A 25,000-nucleotide genomic window follows, 5' to 3' on the forward strand; every position below is an offset into this window, starting at 1 on the left:
AATGAGCCCTGGGCTCTGCTGGGCTCTGCTGCTGTAGTGCTGTAGTGCTGTCACACCGTGGTGCTCTTTGACGTGGTGGTGCATGCTAAACAGCTAACTAGCTACTGCTGCGCACACTACATTGTATAGAGGGTACAAGGACACAAGACAACACTGAACACACAAAGATAGAGTGTACTAAGAATTTCCTGCAGCACAGAGGGCAACTCACCGACCAGCTGCAGGACACACAGACAATGACTGTGTTACAAGCTGTGAGCTCACAGTTGGAATTCAACTCACAGAGGAAGAAGTGTGAAGCTCAGAGCTGTTGGACTCACATAGACTTTATGATTAGATCTTGGCAGCAGCTCATGGGGATCCTAATAAATACTAAAGAGTATACAGCGATCTCACGGTCAAACTGTAACTCAATTTATTCTGGTTGTTAGGGAAACTGGCTGTGTCTGTCTGATCAGAGCCCAAATGATGTTAAAAAACATAGCATACAGCACTGCTACTCCTCTGCCCTCAGGCAAGGTACTTGGGTCTGAGTACGCTATACAATACCTCTACTGTACTGTACACCACGAAGAGTGGCTTGGCTGGTCTCTGATGAATTCCCTCACTCAGCAGACCTCTTTAGCATTTCTATTCATTGTACTAAAAAGCCATGTTTAGACTAGAAGCAAAATCAGTAGAGGCACTTGGAGCCAAACAGCTATTGGGAAAGGCCATGGTGTATTAACGTCACAGTTTCAGCAGCTGTTGCATGCCAGCGGACAGAAATCAGTACTCCCCTTTATGGCCTCTAGGGGGACTCTTCGTGCTGGTACAGCCCCGGTGAGTGAGTCTGAGGCCAAAAGGACAGATGATGTCCTCTGACGGAGCAGCTGGCACAATACTGAACTATAGTCTAATTAACTAACACAGTCCTCCCAGTCTGATCACACAGACAGTCTGATTAACTAACACGGTCCTCCCAGTCTGAACACACAGACAGTCTGATTAACTAACACAGTCCTCCCTGTCTAAACACACAGACAGTCTGATTAACTAACACGGTCCTCCCAGTCTGAACACACAGACAGTCTGATTAACTAACACAGTCCTCCCAGTCTGAACACACAGACAGTCTGATTAACTAACACAGTCCTCCCAGTCTAAACACACAGACAGTCTAAATTAACTAATACGGTCCTCCCAGTCTGAACACACAGACAGTCTGATTAACTAACACAGTCCTCCCAGTCTGAACACACTGACAGTCTGATTAACTAACACAGTCCTCCCAGTCTGAACACATAGACAGTCTGATTAACTAACACAGTCCTCCCAGTCTGATCACACAGACAGTCTGATTAACTAACACAGTCCTCCCAGTCTGAACACACAGACAGTCTGATTAACTAACACAGTCCTCCCAGTCTGATCACACAGACAGTCTGATTAACTAACACGGTCCTCCCAGTCTGAACACACAGACAGTCTGATTAACTAACACAGTCCTCCCAGTCTGAACACATAGACAGTCTGATTAACTAACACAGTCCTCCCAGTCTAAACACACTGACAGTCTGATTAACTAACACGGTCCTCCCAGTCTAAACACATAGACAGTCTGATTAACTAACACAGTCCTCCCAGTCTGAACACATAGACAGTCTGATTAACTAACACAGTCCTCCCAGTCTAAACACACTGACAGTCTGATTAACTAACACAGTCCTCCCAGTCTGAACAAATAGACAGTCTGATTAACTAACACAGTCCTCCCAGTCTGAACACATAGACAGTCTGATTAACTAACACAGTCCTCCCAGTCTAAACACACTGACAGTCTGATTAACTAACACAGTCCTCCCAGTCTGAACACACTGACAGTCTGATTAACTAACACAGTCCTCCCAGTCTGAACACACTGACAGTCTGATTAACTAACACGGTCCTCCCAGTCTAAACACATAGACAGTCTGATTAACTAACACAGTCCTCCCAGTCTGAACACATAGACAGTCTGATTAACTAACACAGTCCTCCCAGTCTAAACACACTGACAGTCTGATTAACTAACACAGTCCTCCCAGTCTGAACACATAGACAGTCTGATTAACTAACACAGTCCTCCCAGTCTGAACACATAGACAGTCTGATTAACTAACACAGTCCTCCCAGTCTAAACACACAGACAGTCTGATTAACTAACACAGTCCTCCCAGTCTGAACACACAGACAGTCTGATTAACTAACACGGTCCTCCCAGTCTAAACACACAGACAGTCTGATTAACTAACACAGTCCTCCCAGTCTGAACACACAGACAGTCTGATTAACTAACAAAGTCCTCCCAGTCTGAACACACAGACAGTCTGATTAACTAACACAGTCCTCCCAGTCTGAACAAACAGACAGTCTGATTAAATAACACAGTCCTCCCTGTCTGAACACATAGACAGTCTGATTAACTAACACAGTCCTCCCTGTCTAAACACACAGACAGTCTGATTAACTAACACAGTCCTCCCAGTCTAAACACACAGACAGTCTGATTAACTAACACAGTCCTCCCAGTCTGAACACATAGACAGTCTGATTAACTAACACAGTCCTCCCAGTCTAAACACACAGACAGTCTGATTAACTAACACAGTCCTCCCAGTCTGAACACACAGACAGTCTGATTAACTAACACGGTCCTCCCAGTCTAAACACACAGACAGTCTGATTAACTAACACAGTCCTCCCAGTCTGAACACACAGACAGTCTGATTAACTAACAAAGTCCTCCCAGTCTGAACACACAGACAGTCTGATTAACTAACAAAGTCCTCCCAGTCTGAACAAACAGACAGTCTGATTAACTAACACAGTCCTCCCTGTCTGAACACATAGACAGTCTGATTAACTAACACAGTCCTCCCTGTCTAAACACACAGACAGTCTGATTAACTAACACAGTCCTCCCAGTCTAAACACACAGACAGTCTGATTAACTAACACAGTCCTCCCAGTCTAAACACACAGACAGTCTGATTAACTAACACAGTCCTCCCAGTCTAAACACACCGACAGTCTGATTAACTAACACAGTCCTCCCAGTCTGAACACACAGACAGTCTGATTAACTAACACGGTCCTCCCAGTCTAAACACATAGACAGTCTGATTAACTAACACAGTCCTCCCAGTCTGAACACACAGACAGTCTGATTAACTAACACAGTCCTCCCAGTCTGAACACACAGACAGTCTGATTAACTAACACAGTCCTCCCAGTCTGAACACACAGACAGTCTGATTAACTAACACAGTCCTCCCAGTCTGAACACACCGACAGTCTGATTAACTAACACAGTCCTCCCAGTCTGAACACACAGACAGTCTGATTAACTAACACGGTCCTCCCAGTCTGAACACACAGACAGTCTGATTAACTAACACAGTCCTCCCAGTCTGAACACATAGACAGTCTGATTAACTAACACAGTCCTCCCAGTCTAAACACACAGACAGTCTGATTAACTAACACGGTCCTCCCAGTCTGAACACACAGACAGTCTGATTAACTAACACAGTCCTCCCAGTCTGAACACACAGACAGTCTGATTAACTAACACGGTCCTCCCAGTCTGAACACACAGACAGTCTGATTAACTAACACAGTCCTCCCAGTCTGAACACACAGACAGTCTGATTAACTAACACAGTCCTCCCAGTCTGAACACACTGACAGTCTGATTAACTAACACAGTCCTCCCAGTCTGAACACACAGACAGTCTGATTAACTAACACAGTCCTCCCAGTCTGAACACACAGACAGTCTGATTAACTAACACAGTCCTCCCAGTCTGAACACACAGACAGTCTGATTAACTAACACAGTCCTCCCAGTCTGAACACACCGACAGTCTGATTAACTAACACAGTCCTCCCAGTCTGAACACACCGACAGTCTGATTAACTAACACGGTCCTCCCAGTCTAAACACATAGACAGTCTGATTAACTAACACAGTCCTCCCAGTCTGAACACACAGACAGTCTGATTAACTAACACAGTCCTCCCAGTCTGAACACACAGACAGTCTGATTAACTAACACAGTCCTCCCAGTCTGAACACACAGACAGTCTGATTAACTAACACAGTCCTCCCAGTCTGAACACACAGACAGTCTGATTAACTAACACAGTCCTCCCAGTCTGAACACACAGACAGTCTGATTAACTAACACAGTCCTCCCAGTCTGAACACACAGACAGTCTGATTAACTAACACAGTCCTCCCAGTCTGAACACACAGACAGTCTGATTAACTAACACAGTCCTCCCTGTCTGAACACACAGACAGTCTGATTAACTAACACAGTCCTCCCAGTCTGAACACACAGACAGTCTGATTAACTAACACAGTCCTCCCAGTCTAAACACATAGACAGTCTGATTAACTAACACAGTCCTCCCAGTCTGAACACACAGACAGTCTGATTAACTAACACAGTCCTCCCAGTCTGAACACACAGACAGTCTGATTAACTAACACAGTCCTCCCAGTCTGAACACACAGACAGTCTGATTAACTAACACAGTCCTCCCAGTCTAAACACATAGACAGTCTGATTAACTAACACAGTCCTCCCAGTCTGAACACACAGACAGTCTGATTAACTAACACAGTCCTCCCAGTCTGAACACACAGACAGTCTGATTAACTAACACAGTCCTCCCAGTCTAAACACATAGACAGTCTGATTAACTAACACAGTCCTCCCAATCTGAACACACAGACAGTCTGATTAACTAACACAGTCCTCCCAGTCTGAACACATAGACAGTCTGATTAACTAACACAGTCCTCCCAGTCTGAACACATAGACAGTCTGATTAACTAACACAGTCCTCCCAGTCTGAACACACAGACAGTCTGATTAACTAACACAGTCCTCCCAGTCTGAACACACAGACAGTCTGATTAACTAACACAGTCCTCCCAGTCTAAACACATAGACAGTCTGATTAACTAACACAGTCCTCCCAGTCTGAACACACAGACAGTCTGATTAACTAACACAGTCCTCCCAGTCTGAACACATAGACAGTCTGATTAACTAACACAGTCCTCCCAGTCTAAACACATAGACAGTCTGATTAACTAACACAGTCCTCCCAGTCTGAACACACAGACAGTCTGATTAACTAACACAGTCCTCCCAGTCTGAACACACAGACAGTCTGATTAACTAACACAGTCCTCCCAGTCTGAACACACAGACAGTCTGATTAACTAACACAGTCCTCCCAGTCTAAACACACAGACAGTCTGATTAACTAACACAGTCCTCCCAGTCTAAACACATAGACAGTCTGATTAACTAACACAGTCCTCCCAGTCTAAACACACAGACAGTCTGATTAACTAACACAGTCCTCCCAGTCTAAACACACAGACAGTCTGATTAACTAACACAGTCCTCCCAGTCTAAACACATAGACAGTCTGATTAACTAACACAGTCCTCCCAGTCTAAACACACAGACAGTCTGATTAACTAACACAGTCCTCCCAGTCTAAACACATAGACAGTCTGATTAACTAACACAGTCCTCCCAGTCTAAACACACAGACAGTCTGATTAACTAACACAGTCCTCCCAGTCTAAACACACAGACAGTCTGATTAACTAACACAGTCCTCCCAGTCTAAACACACAGACAGTCTGATTAACTAACACAGTCCTCCCAGTCTAAACACACAGACAGTCTGATTAACTAACACAGTCCTCCCAGTCTGAACACACAGACAGTCTGATTAACTAACACAGTCCTCCCAGTCTGAACACACAGACAGTCTGATTAACTAACACAGTCCTCCCAGTCTGAACACACAGACAGTCTGATTAACTAACACAGTCCTCCCAGTCTGAACACACAGACAGTCTGATTAACTAACACAGTCCTCCCAGTCTGAACACACAGACAGTCTGATTAACTAACACAGTCCTCCCAGTCTGAACACACAGACAGTCTGATTAACTAACACAGTCCTCCCAGTCTGAACACACAGACAGTCTGATTAACTAACACAGTCCTCCCAGTCTGAACACACAGACAGTCTGATTAACTAACACAGTCCTCCCAGTCTGAACACACAGACAGTCTGATTAACTAACACAGTCCTCCCAGTCTGAACACACAGACAGTCTGATTAACTAACACAGTCCTCCCAGTCTGAACACACAGACAGTCTGATTAACTAACACAGTCCTCCCAGTCTGAACACACAGACAGTCTGATTAACTAACACAGTCCTCCCAGTCTGAACACACAGACAGTCTGATTAACTAACACAGTCCTCCCAGTCTGAACACACAGACAGTCTGATTAACTAACACAGTCCTCCCTGTCTAAACACACAGACAGTCTGATTAACTGATTAACAACTGGCAAGGTGGAAAAATCTGCCGTTCTGCCCTTGAGCAAGGCAGTTAACCCCCAACAAAAACGTATTGATCCCCTCAGGGTGAATTAGGCCAAGTAAGGCATAGCCACATTACAAATATAAACATCCTCCACATATAAAAAGACAGTCTACAGGCAGCAGACAACTCCTCCTCCTCCATCTCACCCTCCTCCTCCTCTTTCCCCTCCTCTTTCCCCTCCTCCTCCTCCTCCTCTTTCCCCTCCTCTTCCTCCTGTTCCTCCTCCTAAAGGCATCTGTGTACTAGGTTCAGTTTGCTCCTAGCAGAACTCGGCTTTGCCTTGCATACTCCCTTAAAAGACGGTACTGTTTGTCCATCTTGAGACGCCTTAGCCAGTACAGACATTCTCGAAATAGTCAGAATTAATCTAAGATAACTCAAGAAATCTGTAATACATTTTTACGCTTTTGCCCAGGAGGTCTTAGTGGCACAATTTTACATCTAACTAACATGTTTGGTGTAGTATTTCTCAATGAAATAATGTGCATGAGGACAAGTTAAATGAAAACAACCACTTCACAGTAGAATCCCTACTGTTGAACAATCACCAACGAAGGGGCGTAGACTTCGGCTACCAAACTTTCTGTGTGCATGAACAGCACAAAATGTCATCATAATATATGCAGGAACTGTTTTGGTTGGGAAGCATGCGGACGCCTTAACCTTCATCCTCCTCCCACCTCCTCCTCTCTCCTCCCACCTCCCTCCACATCCTCCTCCCTCCTCTCTCCTCCCACCTCCCTCCACATCCTCCTCCCTCCTCTCTCCTCCCACCTCCCTCCACATCCTCCTCCCTCCTCTCTCCTCCCACCTCCCTCCACATCCTCCTCCCTCCTCTCTCCTCCCACCTCCTCCACATCCTCCTCCCTCCTCTCTCCTCCCACCTCCTCCACATCCTCCTACATACGGCAGATCGGCTCCGCTCCAGTTCTCACTTCATAGTGTCAGCACATCTAGCAGACAGGGAAGGCAGGCAATCGATGGGCATTGATCCCCTGAACCACCCCTCTCTCTGGTTCTCCCTCTGGGTCTCCCTCTGGTTCTCCCTCTGGTTCTCTCTCTGGTTCTCCCTCTGGTTCTCTCTCTGGTTCTCCCTCTGGGTCTCCCTCTGGTTCTCCCTCTGGTTCTCCCTCTGGTTCTCCCTCTGGGTCTCCCTCTGGGTCTCGGTGTGTGTGTGTATTAGTATTTGGTATTTTATTAGGATCCCCATTAGCTGTTGTGAAAGCAGCAGCTACTCTTCCTGGGGTCCAGACACAACATAAAACATGACATAGTACATAACATTAATATACAAGTACATCACACAAGGACAGAACTACATACATTTAAAATAAGAATACATGCTTTCATACATTTATGCCTTCATAATCACGTGATTCATATACGCTACTAAATTCAAGCGCAACACATGAAAATGGAAATGGAAATGCTATAACAAGGAGGCATGTCGCAAATAGGCTGACACTTTCTTCACTATCCTGAACCGACATAAACTTGATCCTTTAGCATACAGTTTCACTATCCTGCTTATGTGAAATAAACAGGGCAGTGTTTCAGATGCAGTTTCACTTCCATCCTTCACTCCGTTTAGTTCATAGAATGAACAGAACTTTCATCATACGGGGCTTCACCTAATGCCCTTCACCCCCCCATTCAGCCCATAGAATAAACTAGAGTTATTAGACACCTGCTGATATAAACTGAACCAGAATCAGGTGGAGTTGTTACTCTCCTGCTGATATAAACTGAACCAGAATCAGGTGGAGTTGTTAGACACCTGCTCATATAAACTGAACCAGAATCAGGTGGAGTTGTTACTCTCCTGCTGATATAAACTGAACTAGAATCAGGTGGAGTTGTTACTCTCCTGCTGATATAAACTGAACTAGAATCAGGTGGAGTTGTTACTCTCCTGCTGATATAAACTGAACCAGAATCAGGTGGAGTTGTTACTCTCCTGCTGATATAAACTGAACTAGAATCAGGTGGAGTTGTTACTCTCCTGCTGATATAAACTGAACTAGAATCAGGTGGAGTTGTTACTCTCCTGCTGATATAAACTGAACCAGAATCAGGTGGAGTTGTTACTCTCCTGCTGATATAAACTGAACCAGAATCAGGTGGGAGTTTCACCTAAGGTCCTTGGCTCATGTTGAGGCTTTCACCTTAGCCGCCGTGATCATAGTTAACAGACGCAGCAACCTTGAATCATGTGTAGTTTCCTCCCGCTAAAGTTTCAACTTAATGGTTTCCACCTCAGCAACTGTGTGTGTGTGTGTGTGTGTGTGTGTGTGTGTGTGTGTGTGTGTGTGTGTGTGTGTGTGTGTGTCAGGAAGGGGGCTTTTGGTTGTAGCAGTGAACAACATTAACAGTATTAAAGAAATCTTCTGTGTGCCTCAGTTAGTATGAGCACGCCTGTGTCTAGCAACAAACGACAAGGTTTTGGGTTCAATTCCCACAGAGTCACATCCACATAAACACTTCTACACACAGGCCTGTTAGGACCCAACAAGGGGATTCCCAAGGGGTCTGTATAGACACACACACACACACACACACATACACACTGGGTCTTTCCATGAGAATGAGATGTAGATCATGTGTGAAATTATAATGTGCTGATGGCAATAGACAACAGATTATCAGACTGACCGCGTTCCAGTTCGCTTCAGACCATTTGAGCTGGAATGCTCTGAGAATGGAATTATGGAATGGAATCTGCCTAGGAATGTGTTGATAGCAATAATTGTATAGGGGGTTGATAGAATCAAATCGAACCGCACACATCATTGCTTTGCCACTTGCTCAGAACATCCTATCACCTTCACTATGTTGGTTTCCGATACTTTCAGAATCTAGATCAGGGGTCTTCAACCTTTTATAATATAATAATAATAATAATAATAATAATATTATTACCCCCTCCCAGGCAAACGGGCGACCCACGGACCCCATCATATGCTTTAAAAAATAAATAAAAAATTCACAAGACTTGTCTTATCATCAGGTGAATGATAATGGAAAGGAGAAGTCATCACCATTGTTTTTCATTATATTGACCTCCCCACATTATAATAAGGAGAGGACGCGTAAACTCTAACATAGCCTATTAGCTAGAAAGGTAACTCCAAACACATTTTCACTTATAGCAGTTGTTTTAGCTGGTTAAACAAAGGTTAGCCATGTGTTGGCAGAACTTTATGTCCAAGTCGATTACCAGCAGCCAGCAGCCAGCAGCCAGCAGCCAGCAGCCAGCAGCGACTGGAACTCACGGGTGCTTATTCAAAGCCTATGTCAGATACACTAGTGAGTGTAATTAGTTCCAACGTGTGTAACTGCTCAATATTAGGAGTTGAGAAATAAAGTTGACATCATTAGAAAGAAGATATTCTCCTATTTTCTACTGTAGGTATGTAATTAAAAATGTGTTTATTCTGTTGCTGCTAGCGATATTCATAAAAACCTTGAAATACAAAATTAAACATATTTTTTTTTTTTGCGGAACCCCTGCAGTACCTCCATGGACCCCTAGGGGGTCAGGGACCCGAGGTTGAATACCCCTGATCTAGATCGATACAGGGTGACTGTAATAGCCTAAGTCCACTATTAACAAAAAGCAGAGAGAGAGAGAAGAGATAGCTGATTGAGTGATGTGGAGATATCCCAGGTCCCATTGTTCTCAATACAAGCACAATTTAGATCACATTGTTGTCTTGGTATGTGTTCCACATAAACAGCTACTGCTGAGTCTAACATCACAGATAACCTACTGCTGAATCTGACATCACAGATAACCTACTGCTGAATCTAACATCACAGATAACCTACTGCTGAATCTGACATCACAGATAACCTACTGCTGAGTCTAACATCACAGATAACCTACTGCTGAATCTGACATCATAGATAACCTACTGCTGAATCTGACATCACAGATAACCTACTGCTGAATCTGACATCAAAGATAGTCTACTAATGAGTCTAACATCACAGATAATCTACTGCTGAATCTGACATCACAGATAACCTACTGCTGAATCTGACATCATAGATAACCTACTGCTGAGTCTGACATCATAGATAACCTACTGCTGAGTCTGACATCACAGATAACCTACTGCTGAATCTGACATCACAGATAACCTACTGCTGAATCTGACATCAAATATAGTCTACTAATGAGTCTAACATCACAGATAACCTACTGCTGAATCTGACATCAAAGATAGTCTACTAATGAGTCTAACATCACAGATAACCTACTGCTGAGTCTGACATCACAGATAACCTACTGCTGAATCTAACATCACAGATAACCTACTGCTGAATCTGACATCACAGATAACCTACTGCTGAGTCTAACATCACAGATAATCTACTGCTGAATCTGACATCACAGATAACCTACTGCTGAATCTGACATCATAGATAACCTACTGCTGAGTCTGACATCATAGATAACCTACTGCTGAGTCCGACATCACAGATAACCTACTGCTGAATCTGACATCACAGATAACCTACTGCTGAATCTGACATCAAAGATAGTCTACTAATGAGTCTAACATCACAGATAACCTACTGCTGAATCTGACATCAAAGATAGTCTACTAATGAGTCTAACATCACAGATAACCTACTGCTGAGTCTAACATCACAGATAACCTACTGCTGAATCTGACATCACAGATAACCTACTGCTGAATCTAACATCACAGATAACCTACTGCTGAATCTGACATCACAGATAATCTACTGCTGAATCTGACATCACAGATAACCTACTGCTGAATCTGACATCATAGATAACCTACTGCTGAGTCTGACATCATAGATAACCTACTGCTGAGTCTGACATCACAGATAACCTACTGCTGAATCTGACATCACAGATAACCTACTGCTGAGTATGACATCACAGATAACCTACTGCTGAATCTGACATCACAGATAACCTACTGCTGAGTCTAACGTTATAGATAACCTACTGCTGAATCTAACATCATAGAAAACCTACTGCTGAGTCTGACATCACAGATAACCTACTGCTGAGTCTGACATCACAGATAACCTACTGCTGAGTCTGACATCACAGATAACCTACTGCTGAATCTGACATCACATATAACCTACTGCTGAATCTGATATCACAGATAACCTACTGCTGAGTCTGACATCACAGATAACCTACTGCTGAGTCTGACATCACAGATAACCTACTGCTGAGTCTGACATCACAGATAACCTACTGCTGAGTCTGACATCACAGATAACCTACTGCTGAGTCTGACATCACAGATAACCTACTGCTGAATCTGACATCACAGATAACCTACTGCTGAGTCTGACATCACAGATAACCTACTGCTGAGTCTGACATCACAGATAACCTACTGCTGAGTCTGACATCACAGATGGCCGTACAGATGTAAACAACAGAGACAGGTCCTGATAGGGACGGACAACCCCCCTCTTTCCCAGCGTAGCAAACACACTGCTGTGAGGGTTACAGAGTGAAATAGATTCACTCAGACAGATATCTTGTGCTAAACAGCATTCCACTCCCAGCTCAGTGGTCAGCCCAAAGTGAGCAATCTTGTCAAAAAATTTTGGTGTCAGAATCTACAGCCTTGTTGATGCGTACTTTTTAGTCCAGCACCAGGCTTAATCTGTCTGGGAAACTGTCCCTTTCTGTTTGGTTGTTCATCTATTGAAAAGTGGATTTTTCTGAGTGAACATTTTATTTTAAAGGGGGAAATGTAACATGGGACTTTAGGACTGTTTTTTATCGTAATATCCCTGTTGGAATTTCGACATGACAAGACACGTGCACAAGGACAGAGGAGGGGTTAAGGCTGGGGGTGAGAGTGTCCTTTGTCTTTGCAGACCAGTGTTTGGGATCTCCACTTAACACTAGTTCCTGTTACTGCAAACAAACCTTAACCATTAGTGGGGAAATCAGCATCTACTCTTTTAGAAAAAAGGGTTCCAAAAGCATTCTTCCCCATAGAAGAACCCGTTTTGGTTCCAGGAAGAACCCTTTTTGGTTCCAGGTAGAACTACTTTGGGTTCCATGTAGAACCCTCTGGGGAAAGGGTTCTACATGGAACCCAATAGGGTTCTACCTGGAACCAAATAGGGTTCTTTAAAGGGTTCTCCTATGGGGATAGCCGAAGAACTCTTTTATGTTCTAGATAGCACCTTTTTTCTAGGAGTGTAGGGGTAATTTCACCCTTCACCAAACAAAGCACAGTACATCAGAGCTGTGGGAGCGCTCTAGGCTTAGGGACAGCTTGGACTGCCATCTGTCTAATGAGTGATCAGGCCATATGTTAGTTAGATAGAGGACTGTTACCTGTCACCAGGCCATTTGTTAGTTAGATAGAGGACTGTTACCTGTCACCAGGCCATATGTTAGTTAGATAGAGGACTGTTACCTGTCACCAGGCCATATGTTAGTTAGATAGAGGACTGTTACCTGTCACCAGGCCATTTGTTAGTTAGATAGAGGACTGTTACCTGTCACCAGGCCATATGTTAGTTAGATAGAGGACTGTTACCTGTCACCAGGCCATTTGTTAGTTAGATAGAGGACTGTTACCTGTCAACAGGCCACATGTTAGTTAGATAGAGGACTGTTACCTGTCACCAGGCCATATGTTAGTTAGATAGAGGACTGTTACCTGTTACCAGGCCATATGTTAGTTAGATAGAGGACTGTTACCTGTCACCAGGCCATATGTTAGTTAGATAGAGGACTGTTACCTGTCACCAGGCCATATGTTAGTTAGATAGAGGACTGTTACCTGTCACCAGGCCATATGTTAGTTAGATAGAGGACTGTTACCTGTCACCAGGCCATATGTTAGTTAGATAGAGGACTGTTACCTGTCACCAGGCCATTTGTTAGTTAGATAGAGGACTGTTACCTGTCACCAGGCCATATGTTAGTTAGATAGAGGACTGTTACCTGTCACCAGGCCATATGTTAGTTAGATAGAGGACTGTTACCTGTTACCAGGCCATATGTTAGTTAGATAGAGGACTGTTACCTGTCACCAGGCCATTTGTTAGTTAGATAGAGGACTGTTACCTGTCACCAGGCCATATGTTAGTTAGATAGAGGACTGTTACCTGTCACCAGGCCATTTGTTAGTTAGATAGAGGACTGTTACCTGTCACCAGGCCATATGTTAGTTAGATAGAGGACTGTTACCTGTTACCAGGCCATATGTTAGTTAGATAGAGGACGGTTACCTGTTACCAGGCCATATGTTAGTTAGATAGAGGACTGTTACCTGTTACCAGGCCATATGTTAGTTAGATAGAGGACTGTTACCTGTTACCAGGCCATATGTTAGTTAGATAGAGGACTGGTTCGCAGGCCGAACCATGCTTGAGACCTGTGTGTTAGCTAAGCCTCTCCCAGTGAGGATGTTATTGAAGACACATATCCAAGCTCTAATAGAGAGAGGGGTAGAGGGATCAGACTGAGACCAGGGGAACAACAGCAGGGTCTAATAGTGTTGCAGGCTGTACCTTACTGGGGGAACAACAGCAGGGTCTAATAGTGTTGCAGGCTGTACCTTACTGGGAAAACAACAGCAGGGTCTAATAGTGTTGCAGGCTGTACCTTACTGGGAAAACAACAGCAGGGTCTAATAGTGTTGCAGGCTGTACCTTACTGGGGATCAACAGCAGGGTCTAATAGTGTTGCAGGCTGTACCTTACTGGGAAAACAACAGCAGGGTCTAATAGTGTTGCAGGCTGTACCTTACTGGGAAAACAACAGCAGGGTCTAATAGTGTTGCAGGCTGTACCTTACTGGGGATCAACAGCAGGGTCTAATAGTGTTGCAGGCTGTACCTTACTGGGAAAACAACAGCAGGGTCTAATAGTGTTGCAGGCTGTACCTTACTGGGAAAACAACAGCAGGGTCTAATAGTGTTGCAGGCTGTACCTTACTGGGAAAACAACAGCAGGGTCTAATAGTGTTGCAGGCTGTACCTTACTGGGAAAACAACAGCAGGGTCTAATAGTGTTGCAGGCTGTACCTTACTGGGAAAACAACAGCAGGGTCTAATAGTGTTGCAGGCTGTACCTTACTGGGAAAACAACAGCAGGGTCTAATAGTGTTGCAGGCTGTACCTTACTGGGAAAACAACAGCAGGGTCTAATAGTGTTGCAGGCTGTACCTTACTGGGGGAACAACAGCAGGGTCTAATAGTGTTGCAGGCTGTACCTTACTGGGAAAACAACAGCAGGGTCTAATAGTGTTGCAGGCTGTACCTTACTGGGGGAACAACAGCAGGGTCTAATAGTGTTGCAGGCTGTACCTTACTGGGAAAACAACAGCAGGGTCTAATAGTGTTGCAGGCTGTACCTTACTGGGGGAACAACAGCAGGGTCTAATAGTGTTGCAGGCTGTACCTTACTGGGAAAACAACAGCAGGGTCTAATAGTGTTGCAGGCTGTACCTTACTGGGAAAACAACAGCAGGGTCTAATAGTGTTGCAGGCTGTACCTTACTGGGAAAACAACAGCAGGGTCTAATAGTGTTGCAGGCTGTACCTTACTGGGAAAACAACAGCAGGGTCTAATAGTGTTGCAGGCTGTACCTTACTGGGAAAACAACAGCAGGGTCTAATAGTGTTGCAGGCTGTACCTTACTGGGAAAACAACAGCAGGGTCTAATAGTGTTGCAGGCTGTACCTTACTGGGGATCAACAGCAGGGTCTAATAGTGTTGCAGGCTGTACCTTACTGGGAAAACAACAGCAGGGTCTAATAGTGTTGCAGGCTGTACCTTACTGGGGATCAACAGCAGGGTCTAATAGTGTTGCAGGCTGTACCTTACTGGGGATCAACAGCAGGGTCTAATAGTGTTGCAGGCTGTACCTTACTGGGAAAACAACAGCAGGGTCTAATAGTGTTGCAGGCTGTACCTTACTGGGAAAACAACAGCAGGGTCTAATAGTGTTGCTGGCTGTACCTTACTGGGAAAACAGCAGCAGGGCCTAATAGTGTTGCAGGCTGTACCTTACTGGGAAAACAACAGCAGGGTCTAATAGTGTTGCAGGCTGTACCTTACTGGGGATCAACAGCAAGGCCTGGAGAAATTGTGCGTGCGTGTTCATGTGTGTGTTCATTTGCGTGAGTGAGGATGTGTGTTGGTGTTGTTTGTGAGACTCAAAAGAAAAAGAAATATGTCCATCTGCTTCCGAGACTCTCTTAAACAGATGGAAATTCACCACTGATTAAATAAATAAAGTCTCTCTGTGTGTGCGTGCGTGTGTTTGTGAGCATACAGTGGGGAAAAAAAGTATTTAGTCAGCCACCAATTGTGCAAGTTCTCCCACTTAAAAAGATGAGAGAGGCCTGTAATTTTCATCATAGGTACACGTCAACTATGACAGACAAATGGAGGAAAAAAAATCCGGAAAATCACATTGTAGGATTTTTAATGAATTTATTTGCAAATTATGGTGGAAAATAAGTATTTGGTCACCTACAAACAAGCAAGATTTCTTGCTCTCACAGACCTGTAACTTCTTCTTTAAGAGGCTCCTCTGTCCTCCACTCGTTACCTGTATTAATGGCACCTGTTTGAACTTGTTATCAGTATAAAAGACACCTGTCCACAAACTCAAACAGTCACACTCCATACTCCACTATGGCCAAGACCAAAGAGCTGTCAAAGGACACCAGAAACAAAATTGTAGACTTGCACCAGGCTGGGAAGACTGAATCTGCAATAGGTAAGCAGCTTGGTTTGAAGAAATCAACTGTGGGAGCAATTATTAGGAAATGGAAGACGTACAAGACCACTGATAATCTCCCTTGATCTGGGGCTCCACGCAAGATCTCACCCCGTGGGGTCAAAATGATCACAAGAACGGTGAGCAAAAATCCCAGAACCACACAGGGGGACCTAGTGAATGACCTGCAGTGAGCTGGGACCAAAGTAACAAAGCCTACCATCAGTAACACAGTACGCCGCCAGGGACTCAAATCCTGTGTCCCCCTGCTGAAGCCAGTACATGTCCAGGCCCGTCTGAAGTTTGCTAGAGTGCATTTGGATGATCCAGAAGAGGATTGGGAGAATGTCATATGGTCAGATGAAACCAAAATATAACTTTTTTGGTAAAAACTCAACTCAGTCGTGTTTGGAGGACAAAGAATACTGAGTTGCATCCAAAGAACACCATACCTACTATGAAGCATGGGGGTGGAAACATCATGCTTTGGGGCTGTTTTTCTGCAAAGGGACCAGGACGACTGATCCGTGTAAAGGAAAGAATGAATGGGGCCATGTATCGTGAGATTTTTGAGTGAAAACCTCCTTCCATCAGCAAGGGCATTGCAGATGAAACGTGGCTGGGTCTTTCAGCATGACAATGATCCCAAACACACCGCCCGGGCAACGAAGGAGTGGCTTCGTAAGATGCATTCAAGGTCCTGGAGTGGCTAGCCAGTCTCCAGATCTCAACCCCATAGAAAATCTTTGGAGAGAGTTGAAAGTCCGTGTTGCCCAGTGACAGCCCCAAAACATCACTGCTCTAGAGGAGATCTGCATGGAGGAATGGGCCAAAATACCAGCAACAGTGTGTGAAAACCTTGTGAAGACTTACAGAAAACGTTTGACCTGTGTCATTGCCAACAAAGGGTATATAACAAAGTATTGAGAAACTTTTGTTATTGACCAAATACTTATTTTCCACCATAATTTGCAAATAAATTCATAAAAAATCCTACAATGTGATTTTCTGGATTTTTTTCCCTCATTTTGTCTGTCATAGTTGACGTGTACCTATGGTGAAAATTACAGGCCTCTCTCAGCTTTTTAAGTGGGAGAACTTGCACAATTGGTGGCTGACTAAATACTTTTTTTCCCCACTGTATGTGTGTGTGTGTGTGTGTGTGTGTGTGTGTGTATGCATGTTTTTGTACATGTGTGTTGAAAGGGATCCAGACTAATATTTATTTAATGTTGCCCAACTAATATGCGATCACTACAGAAGCCTGGAAGTGCCAATGTGCGTACTTTTTTATTAATGTGACCTGAGGGGCTTATGCTTAATACACTGACACCATTACATGACAAAGTGAATAGGGTTTGGCAAGAATACTAGTATAGATTAGCCTACTTGGCTGCTATTGCAATGAGACCAGAAACAGAACTCTACTTTTAGCACTTAGTCATTCAGTTAAACTCTAACAGTAAGAAAGTACTGTATGCAACGATTTTAGCCATAAAAGTTATCAGGCAAAACGCACACGCACGCACGCACGCACGCACACACACACACACACACACACACACACACACACACACACACACACACACGCTCTCATTTATTTGTTAGCTTGGCTGTGCGAGAACCTTTATGGTGATAGCTTTAAAGTCTCCTTTAACCTCTGTGTGTGTGTGTGTGTGTGTGTGTGTGTGTGTGTGTGTGTGTGTGTGTGTGTGTGTGTGTGTGTGTGTGTGTGTGTGTGTGTGTGTGTGTGTGTGTGTGTGCTGTGTGTGCTGTGTGTGTGTGTGTGTGTGTGTGTGTGTGTCCTTTGCCCTCTGGATCCATGCAGGTCTGCTGCCGAGGCATGCTGTGAATGCTAATGCTATAGGTCTCACAAAGACCCGATCACTGGTCTGCTGCAACAGTCTGAAGGGACAAAGCCTTAGTAAGACATAGCCATCCTTCTACGAGCCCTGGTGATGTACATAAAGCCCAGATATCCCTTGCCATTCTCTAGGCTCTTAACAAAGCACAATGTACAGTGGGGAGAACAAGCATTTGATACACTGCCGATTTTGCAGGTTTTCCTACTTACAAAGCATGTAGAGGTCTGTAATTTTTATCATAGGTATACTTCAAAAATCCAGAAAATCACATTGTATGATTTTTAAGTAATTCATTTGCATTTTATTGCATGACATAAGTATTTGATACATCAGAAAAGCAGAACTTAATATTTGGTACAGAAACCTTTGTTTGCAATTACAGAGATCATACGTTTCCTGTAGGTCTTGACCAGGTTTGCACACACTGCAGCAGGGACTTTGGCCCACTCCTCCATACAGACCTTCTCTAGATCCTTCAGGTTTCGGGGCTGTCGCTGGGCAATACGGACTTTCAGCTCCCTCCAAAGATTTTCTATTGGGTTCAGGTCTGGAGACTGGCTAGGCCACTCCAGGACCTTGAGATGCTTCTTACGGAGCCACTCCTTAGTTGCCCTGGCTGTGTGTTTCGGGTCGTTGTCATGTTGGAAGACCCAGCCACGACCCATCTTCAATGCTCTTACTGAGGGAAGGAGGTTGTTGGCCAAGATCTCGCGATACATGGCCCCATCCATCCTCCCCTCAATACGGTGCAGTCGTCCTGTCCCCTTTGTATAAAAGCATCCCCAAAGAATGATGTTTCCACCTCCATGCTTCACGGTTGGGATGGTGTTCTTGGGGTTGTACTCATCCTTCTTCTTCCTCCAAACATGGCGAGTGGAGTTTAGACCAAAAAGCTATATTTTTGTCTCATCAGACCACATGACCTAATCCCATTCCTCCTCTGGATCATCCAGATGGTCATTGGCAAACTTCAGACGGGCCTGGACATGCGCTGGCTTGAGCAGGGGGACCTTGCGTGCGTTGCAGGATTTTAATCCATGACGGCGTAGTGTGTTACTAATGGTTTTCTTTGAGACTGTGGTCCCAGCTCTCTTTAGGTCATTGACCAGGTCCTGCCGTGTAGTTCTGGGCTGATCCCTCACCTTCCTCATGATCATTGATGCCCCACGAGGTGAGATCTTGCATGGAGCCCCAGACCGAGGGTGATTGACCGTCATCTTGAACTTCTTCCATTTTCTAATAATTGCGCCAACAGTTGTTGCCTTCTCACCAAGCTGCTTGACTATTGTCCTGTAGCCCATCCCAGCCTTGTGCAGGTCTACAATTTTATCCCTGATGTCCTTACACAGCTCTCTGGTCTTGGCCATTGTGGAGAGGTTGGAGTCTGTTTGATTGAGTGTGTGGACAGGTGTCTTTTATACAGGTAACGAGTTCAAACAGGTGCAGTTAATATAGGTAATGAGTGGAGAACAGGAGGGCTTCTTAAAGAAAAACTAACAGGTCTGTGAGAGCCGGAATTCTTACTGGTTGGTAGGTGATCAAATACTTATGTCATGCAATAAAATGCAAATGAATTACTTAAAAATCATACAATGTGATTTTCTGGATTTTTGTTTTAGATACCGTCTCTCACAGTTGAAGTGTACCTATGATAAAAATTACAGACCTCTACATGCTTTGTAAGTAGGAAAACCTGCAAAATCGGCAGTGTATCAAATACTTGTTCTCCCCACTGTATGTTGCAATGTAACTATCACAGTTCTGCGGCTGGGAAATCTGTAGCAAGCTAAAGATCCATCCATCCATCCATCCATCCATCCACATCCATCCATCCATCCATCCGTCCATCCATCCATCCACATCCATCCATCCATCCATCCATCCATCCATCCATCCATCCATCCATCCATCCATCCATCCATCCATCCATCCATCCATCCATCCATCCATCCATCCATCCATCCATCCATCCATCCATCCATCCATCCATCCATCCATCCATCCATCCATCCATCCATCCATCCATCCATCCATCCATCCATCCATCCATGTGGTCCTCTGTAGCTCAGCTGGTAGAGCATGGTGCTTGTAACGCCAAGGTAGTGGGTTCGATCCCCGGGACCACCCATACACAAAAAATGAAATGTATGCACGCATGACTGTAAGTCGCTTTGGATAAAAGCGTCTGCTAAATGGCATATTATTATTATTATTATCCACCCATCCATCCATCAATCCATCCATCCATCCATCCATCCATCCATCCATCCATCCATCCATCCATCCATCCATCATCCATCCATCCATCCATCCATCTCCAAGTCTATACTGATGGCCAATGATCCTTCACCAAGCTTATTAGACCTGGCTATCCATCTCCAAGTCAACAGCATCATTCTCCTCACACTTCCCTACAAAACAAGCCTGTCGACAGGCACATCTTTCTGCTGTTTCCTGTTCCAGCTTTAACAAATGTCTGGAGATGACTCCCTGACTATATCACCGCGCTGTTTGGTTAAACTGGGGCTACACACACACACACACACACACACACACACACACACACACACACACACACACACACACACACTGTGGCTGGAGGAAGAGGATCGCAGCATGGGGTCTAAACAGCACCACAATAATGTAGGCTAGGATACACACACGCATAGGAAGACAACTGATGTGACAAAAAAACATTTATGGAGAGAGTAATTTGTGGTTTTGAGAAAGCTGAACGGACTTTTTTTGGGGGAGAATGTCTCAGATAACCTCAGAGTTTAAGTCCTGCTGAGAGTTTGTGACTTTTCTCGTGGAATTGAGAGGACAAATGAAGAAGAAGAAGAAGGTTCTAAAACAGTCCATTTAACAAACCATGAGTATCTGTTGATGCGTCTTGGTTCAGGTGATGGCTTCTCTCTGTTTCCCCTCCTCTCCTGTTTCCTTTAGCTGTAGACAGAAAGACGAACAATGTCAGAGGTTAGGGATGAAAGATCAAGCTGATGATATCCCCCCCATTACTTGTCCTGTGTGCAGTACCAGAACCACAATGGAGACACAGTTTCTCATTTTGTGCTAACGAAAAAAGCAACTGTCCACATAACAGAACATGGGCATAAGGAACATGGATCAAATAAGCTTCTATAAGACGTTAAAATGGTGAGGTTTGACATTCATTATTTATGACTTGCTGTGCCCCCCCGTGGCAAGCCGATCGTGGAGACTACTCCAGCGTTTTACCCGTGTGAATTTCACACTGATGCTCTGCTGGAGGAAATGAACGGGGACAGAGAAAACAACGTGACGCGGCTGCCACCTCTAATAGTTCCAATCCAGTGTATGAGTGTGTGTGTGTGTGTGTGTGTGTGTGTGTGTGTGTGTGTGTGTGTGCTACCAGTCAGGTAAAAATGTTATGCTTGCCACCAGGTATTAGGGATCTGTGTACCATACTATTCAGTTAATTGGCCCTTTAATACTATGTAGTGTGTAACACATTCAACACACACACACACACACACACACACACACACACACACAAACGGATTCTCCTCATCTCTGCTTAATTTGTAGCTAACCTTGATTAGCATCTCATGCATTATGCATAGGGAAACTAGCATACCTTGCTAATTTCACGTTGCTAGCTCTAACTGTCAATGTGAATCTCCAACTGAGTGTGGCTAACGAGCCTAAGTGCTTTCAACTTTTCCTGCTTCAGTCTTCTGTTCTGTTCAGTGTCTAAGGCTGTGTTTAGACAGGCAGCCCAATTCTGATATTTCTTTGACCAATCGCATCAGATCTTTTTCAGAGCTGATCTGATTGGCCAAAAGAACAATTAGTTGAACAAAAATATCAGAATTGGTCTGCCTGTCTTTAAACACAGCCTCAGTGAGTCCCAGCTGAACATAACGATATGGCAATGCAATGGAGAGCTAATCCCTGCTAGTAGCTACTCCTGCCTCTTCAACTCAATGCAGAAATAATCAAGAGGCAGAAAAGCTATTCTGATTGAATCACAATACTTGGAGTGGAAAGTAACTTACTGGCAGTGGCACTGACAACTCTAACATCAAATATCTATGGATGGAGGACTTTGCTGTCTGTGGAGACATTCTCCTCCATTAGACAAAACAATTCCAGGCTGTGTGCGTTCTGTATTCTGTATTCTGTCTCTGATAGGCGCTGGGGGATGGAATGGAGAATCAGAATGTCCCGTGAGTGTTCTGGAACCAGAGCCTGAGCCCTCATTATCAGCATCATTCTTCTGTCCTTCCACACCATATTGTCAACAGGCTCCTACAGATTCACCAAGACACCGAACTGACACTTACAGAGCACCAACACCCCCCCCCCATAACACACTCACATCAACCTCCCATATTGCACAAGCACTCAGTCAGTACACACCAACCCTTCATATAGTACAAATACAACCACACACACACACACACACACACACACACACACACACACACACACACACACACACATTGTGATAACATCTACACACTACCCCAATGCGATCACAGCCTGAGTGGTTAACTAGGGATGTAGAAAAGCAGAGCGAAAGAAAGATGCTTTGAAATGATTCACTCTGTTATCACAGGGTTCAGCACTGTGAGACAAAACAATGAACACCCATGGATTCACCGGAAATACAGAGACACACATCTATGTGGAACCAAAATCCATCTTCAGGAGAACACAGGTTTTTTTTTTTTATAGACACATTTTATAGTCTACTTACAATCCAACGTCATCGGCTGAATTTGGTTTTCAGATCTGTTGTCTCTTATCTACCGGGCAAACAGCAAATAATTATTTATATTTTATTTTTTATTTAAACTTTATTTAACTAGGCAAGTCAGCTAAGAACAAATTCTTATTTACAATGACGGCCTACCAATCCCTAAACCCTCCTCTATAACATCCTATCACTCCATTTAGAGTGACCGTTGAAACTATGGCATGCACGCTATAAGTATCATTGGTATAATAATCTTCTGAAAAGGACAGTGGTAAATGTCTATCTAGCCTCCCAAGCTTTGTAGCAAACCCTTCTCTAGTCCCCGTGTTTAGTGCTGGTAGCTGGTAGTCGGAGAGAACAACAGTAGAGAGGGTCTGCATTCTTTTCAGATCTCCATGGTAACCACAGGGGGAAGTGGAGCACCAATAGGATCACAGAGAGAAAGACTCTGCGAGGCGGCGGTATCGGGTGTATGTCATGTAGGGATGAGGGGGAGAGATCGGCAGCGCGCAAGCACACACAAATACACACACACACACACACACACACACACACACACACACACACACACAGCGACTCAGAGAGCATCAACAACAGGGCAGCAGAGTATAGACAATCGACTTAAGACTTACCAAACAATAAGACTTACCAAACAATAAGACTTACCAGCCAATAAGACTTACCAGCCAATAAGACTTACCAGACAATAAGACTTACCAGACAATAAGACTTACCAAACAATAAGACTTACCAGCCAATAAGACTTACCAGACAATAAGACTTACCAGCCAATAAGACTTACCAAACAATAAGACTTACCAGACAATAAGACTTACCAGACAATAAGACTTACCAGCCAATAAGACTTACCAGCCAATAAGACTTACCAGCCAATAAGACTTACCAGCCAATAAGACTTACCAGACAATAAGACTTACCAGACAATAAGACTTACCAGCCAATAAGACTTACCAGCCAATAAGACTTACCAGCCAATAAGACTTACCAGCCAATAAGACTTACCAGACAATAAGACTTACCAGACAATAAGACTTACCAGCCAATAAGACTTCCAGCCAATAAGACTTACCAGCCAATAAGACTTACCAGACAATAAGACTTACCAGCCAATAAGACTTACCAAACAATAAGACTTACCAGACAATAAGACTTACCAGACAATAAGACTTACCAGCCAATAAGACTTACCAAACAATAAGACTTACCAGCCAATAAGACTTACCAGACAAGACTTCCAGACAATAAGACTTACCAAACAATAAGACTTACCAGACAATAAGACTTACCAGCCAATAAGACTTACCAAACAATAAGACTTACCAGACAATAAGACTTACCAGACAATAAGACTTACCAGCCAATAAGACTTACCAAACAATAAGACTTACCAGCCAATAAGACTTACCAGACAATAAGACTTACCAGCCAATAAGACTTACCAAACAATAAGACTTACCAGACAATAAGACTTACCAGACAATAAGACTTACCAGCCAATAAGACTTACCAAACAATAAGACTTACCAGCCAATAAGACTTACCAGACAAGACTTCCAGACAATAAGACTTACCAGACAATAAGACTTACCAGACAATAAGACTTACCAGCCAATAAGACTTACCAGACAATAAGACTTACCAGACAATAAGACTTACCAGCCAATAAGACTTACCAGACAATAAGACTTACCAGACAATAAGACTTACCAGACAATAAGACTTACCAGCCAATAAGACTTCCAGCCAATAAGACTTACCAGCCAATAAGACTTACCAGACAATAAGACTTACCAGCCAATAAGACTTACCAAACAATAAGACTTACCAGACAATAAGACTTACCAGACAATAAGACTTACCAGCCAATAAGACTTACCAAACAATAAGACTTACCAGACAATAAGACTTACCAGACAAGACTTCCAGACAATAAGACTTACCAGACAATAAGACTTACCAGACAATAAGACTTACCAGCCAATAAGACTTACCAGCCAATAAGACTTACCAGCCAATAAGACTTACCAGACAATAAGACTTACCAGACAATAAGACTTACCAAACAATAAGACTTACCAGCCAATAAGACTTACCAGACAATAAGACTTACCAGACAATAAGACTTACCAAACAATAAGACTTACCAGCCAATAAGACTTACC

The 25,000-nt window shown here is 43.9% G+C and overlaps 1 protein-coding gene across 1 annotated transcript in view; it reads right to left on the reverse strand.

The window, feature by feature from the left end:
* LOC121560050 (tetraspanin-18-like) overlaps window positions 1-25,000 on the reverse strand; it is a 119,016-nt gene that overhangs the window by 41,496 nt on the left and 52,520 nt on the right. The window contains exon 2 of the mRNA XM_045213862.1: window positions 20,948-21,022. Within this exon, the coding sequence (XP_045069797.1) occupies window positions 20,948-20,950 (3 nt within the window). The 5' untranslated portion in view covers window positions 20,951-21,022. The remainder of the gene's footprint in view (window positions 1-20,947; window positions 21,023-25,000) is intronic.

The sequence above is a fragment of the Coregonus clupeaformis genome, unplaced genomic scaffold (assembly GCF_020615455.1).
Source record: "Coregonus clupeaformis isolate EN_2021a unplaced genomic scaffold, ASM2061545v1 scaf0162, whole genome shotgun sequence".
Taxonomy (NCBI): Eukaryota; Metazoa; Chordata; class Actinopteri; order Salmoniformes; family Salmonidae; genus Coregonus; species Coregonus clupeaformis.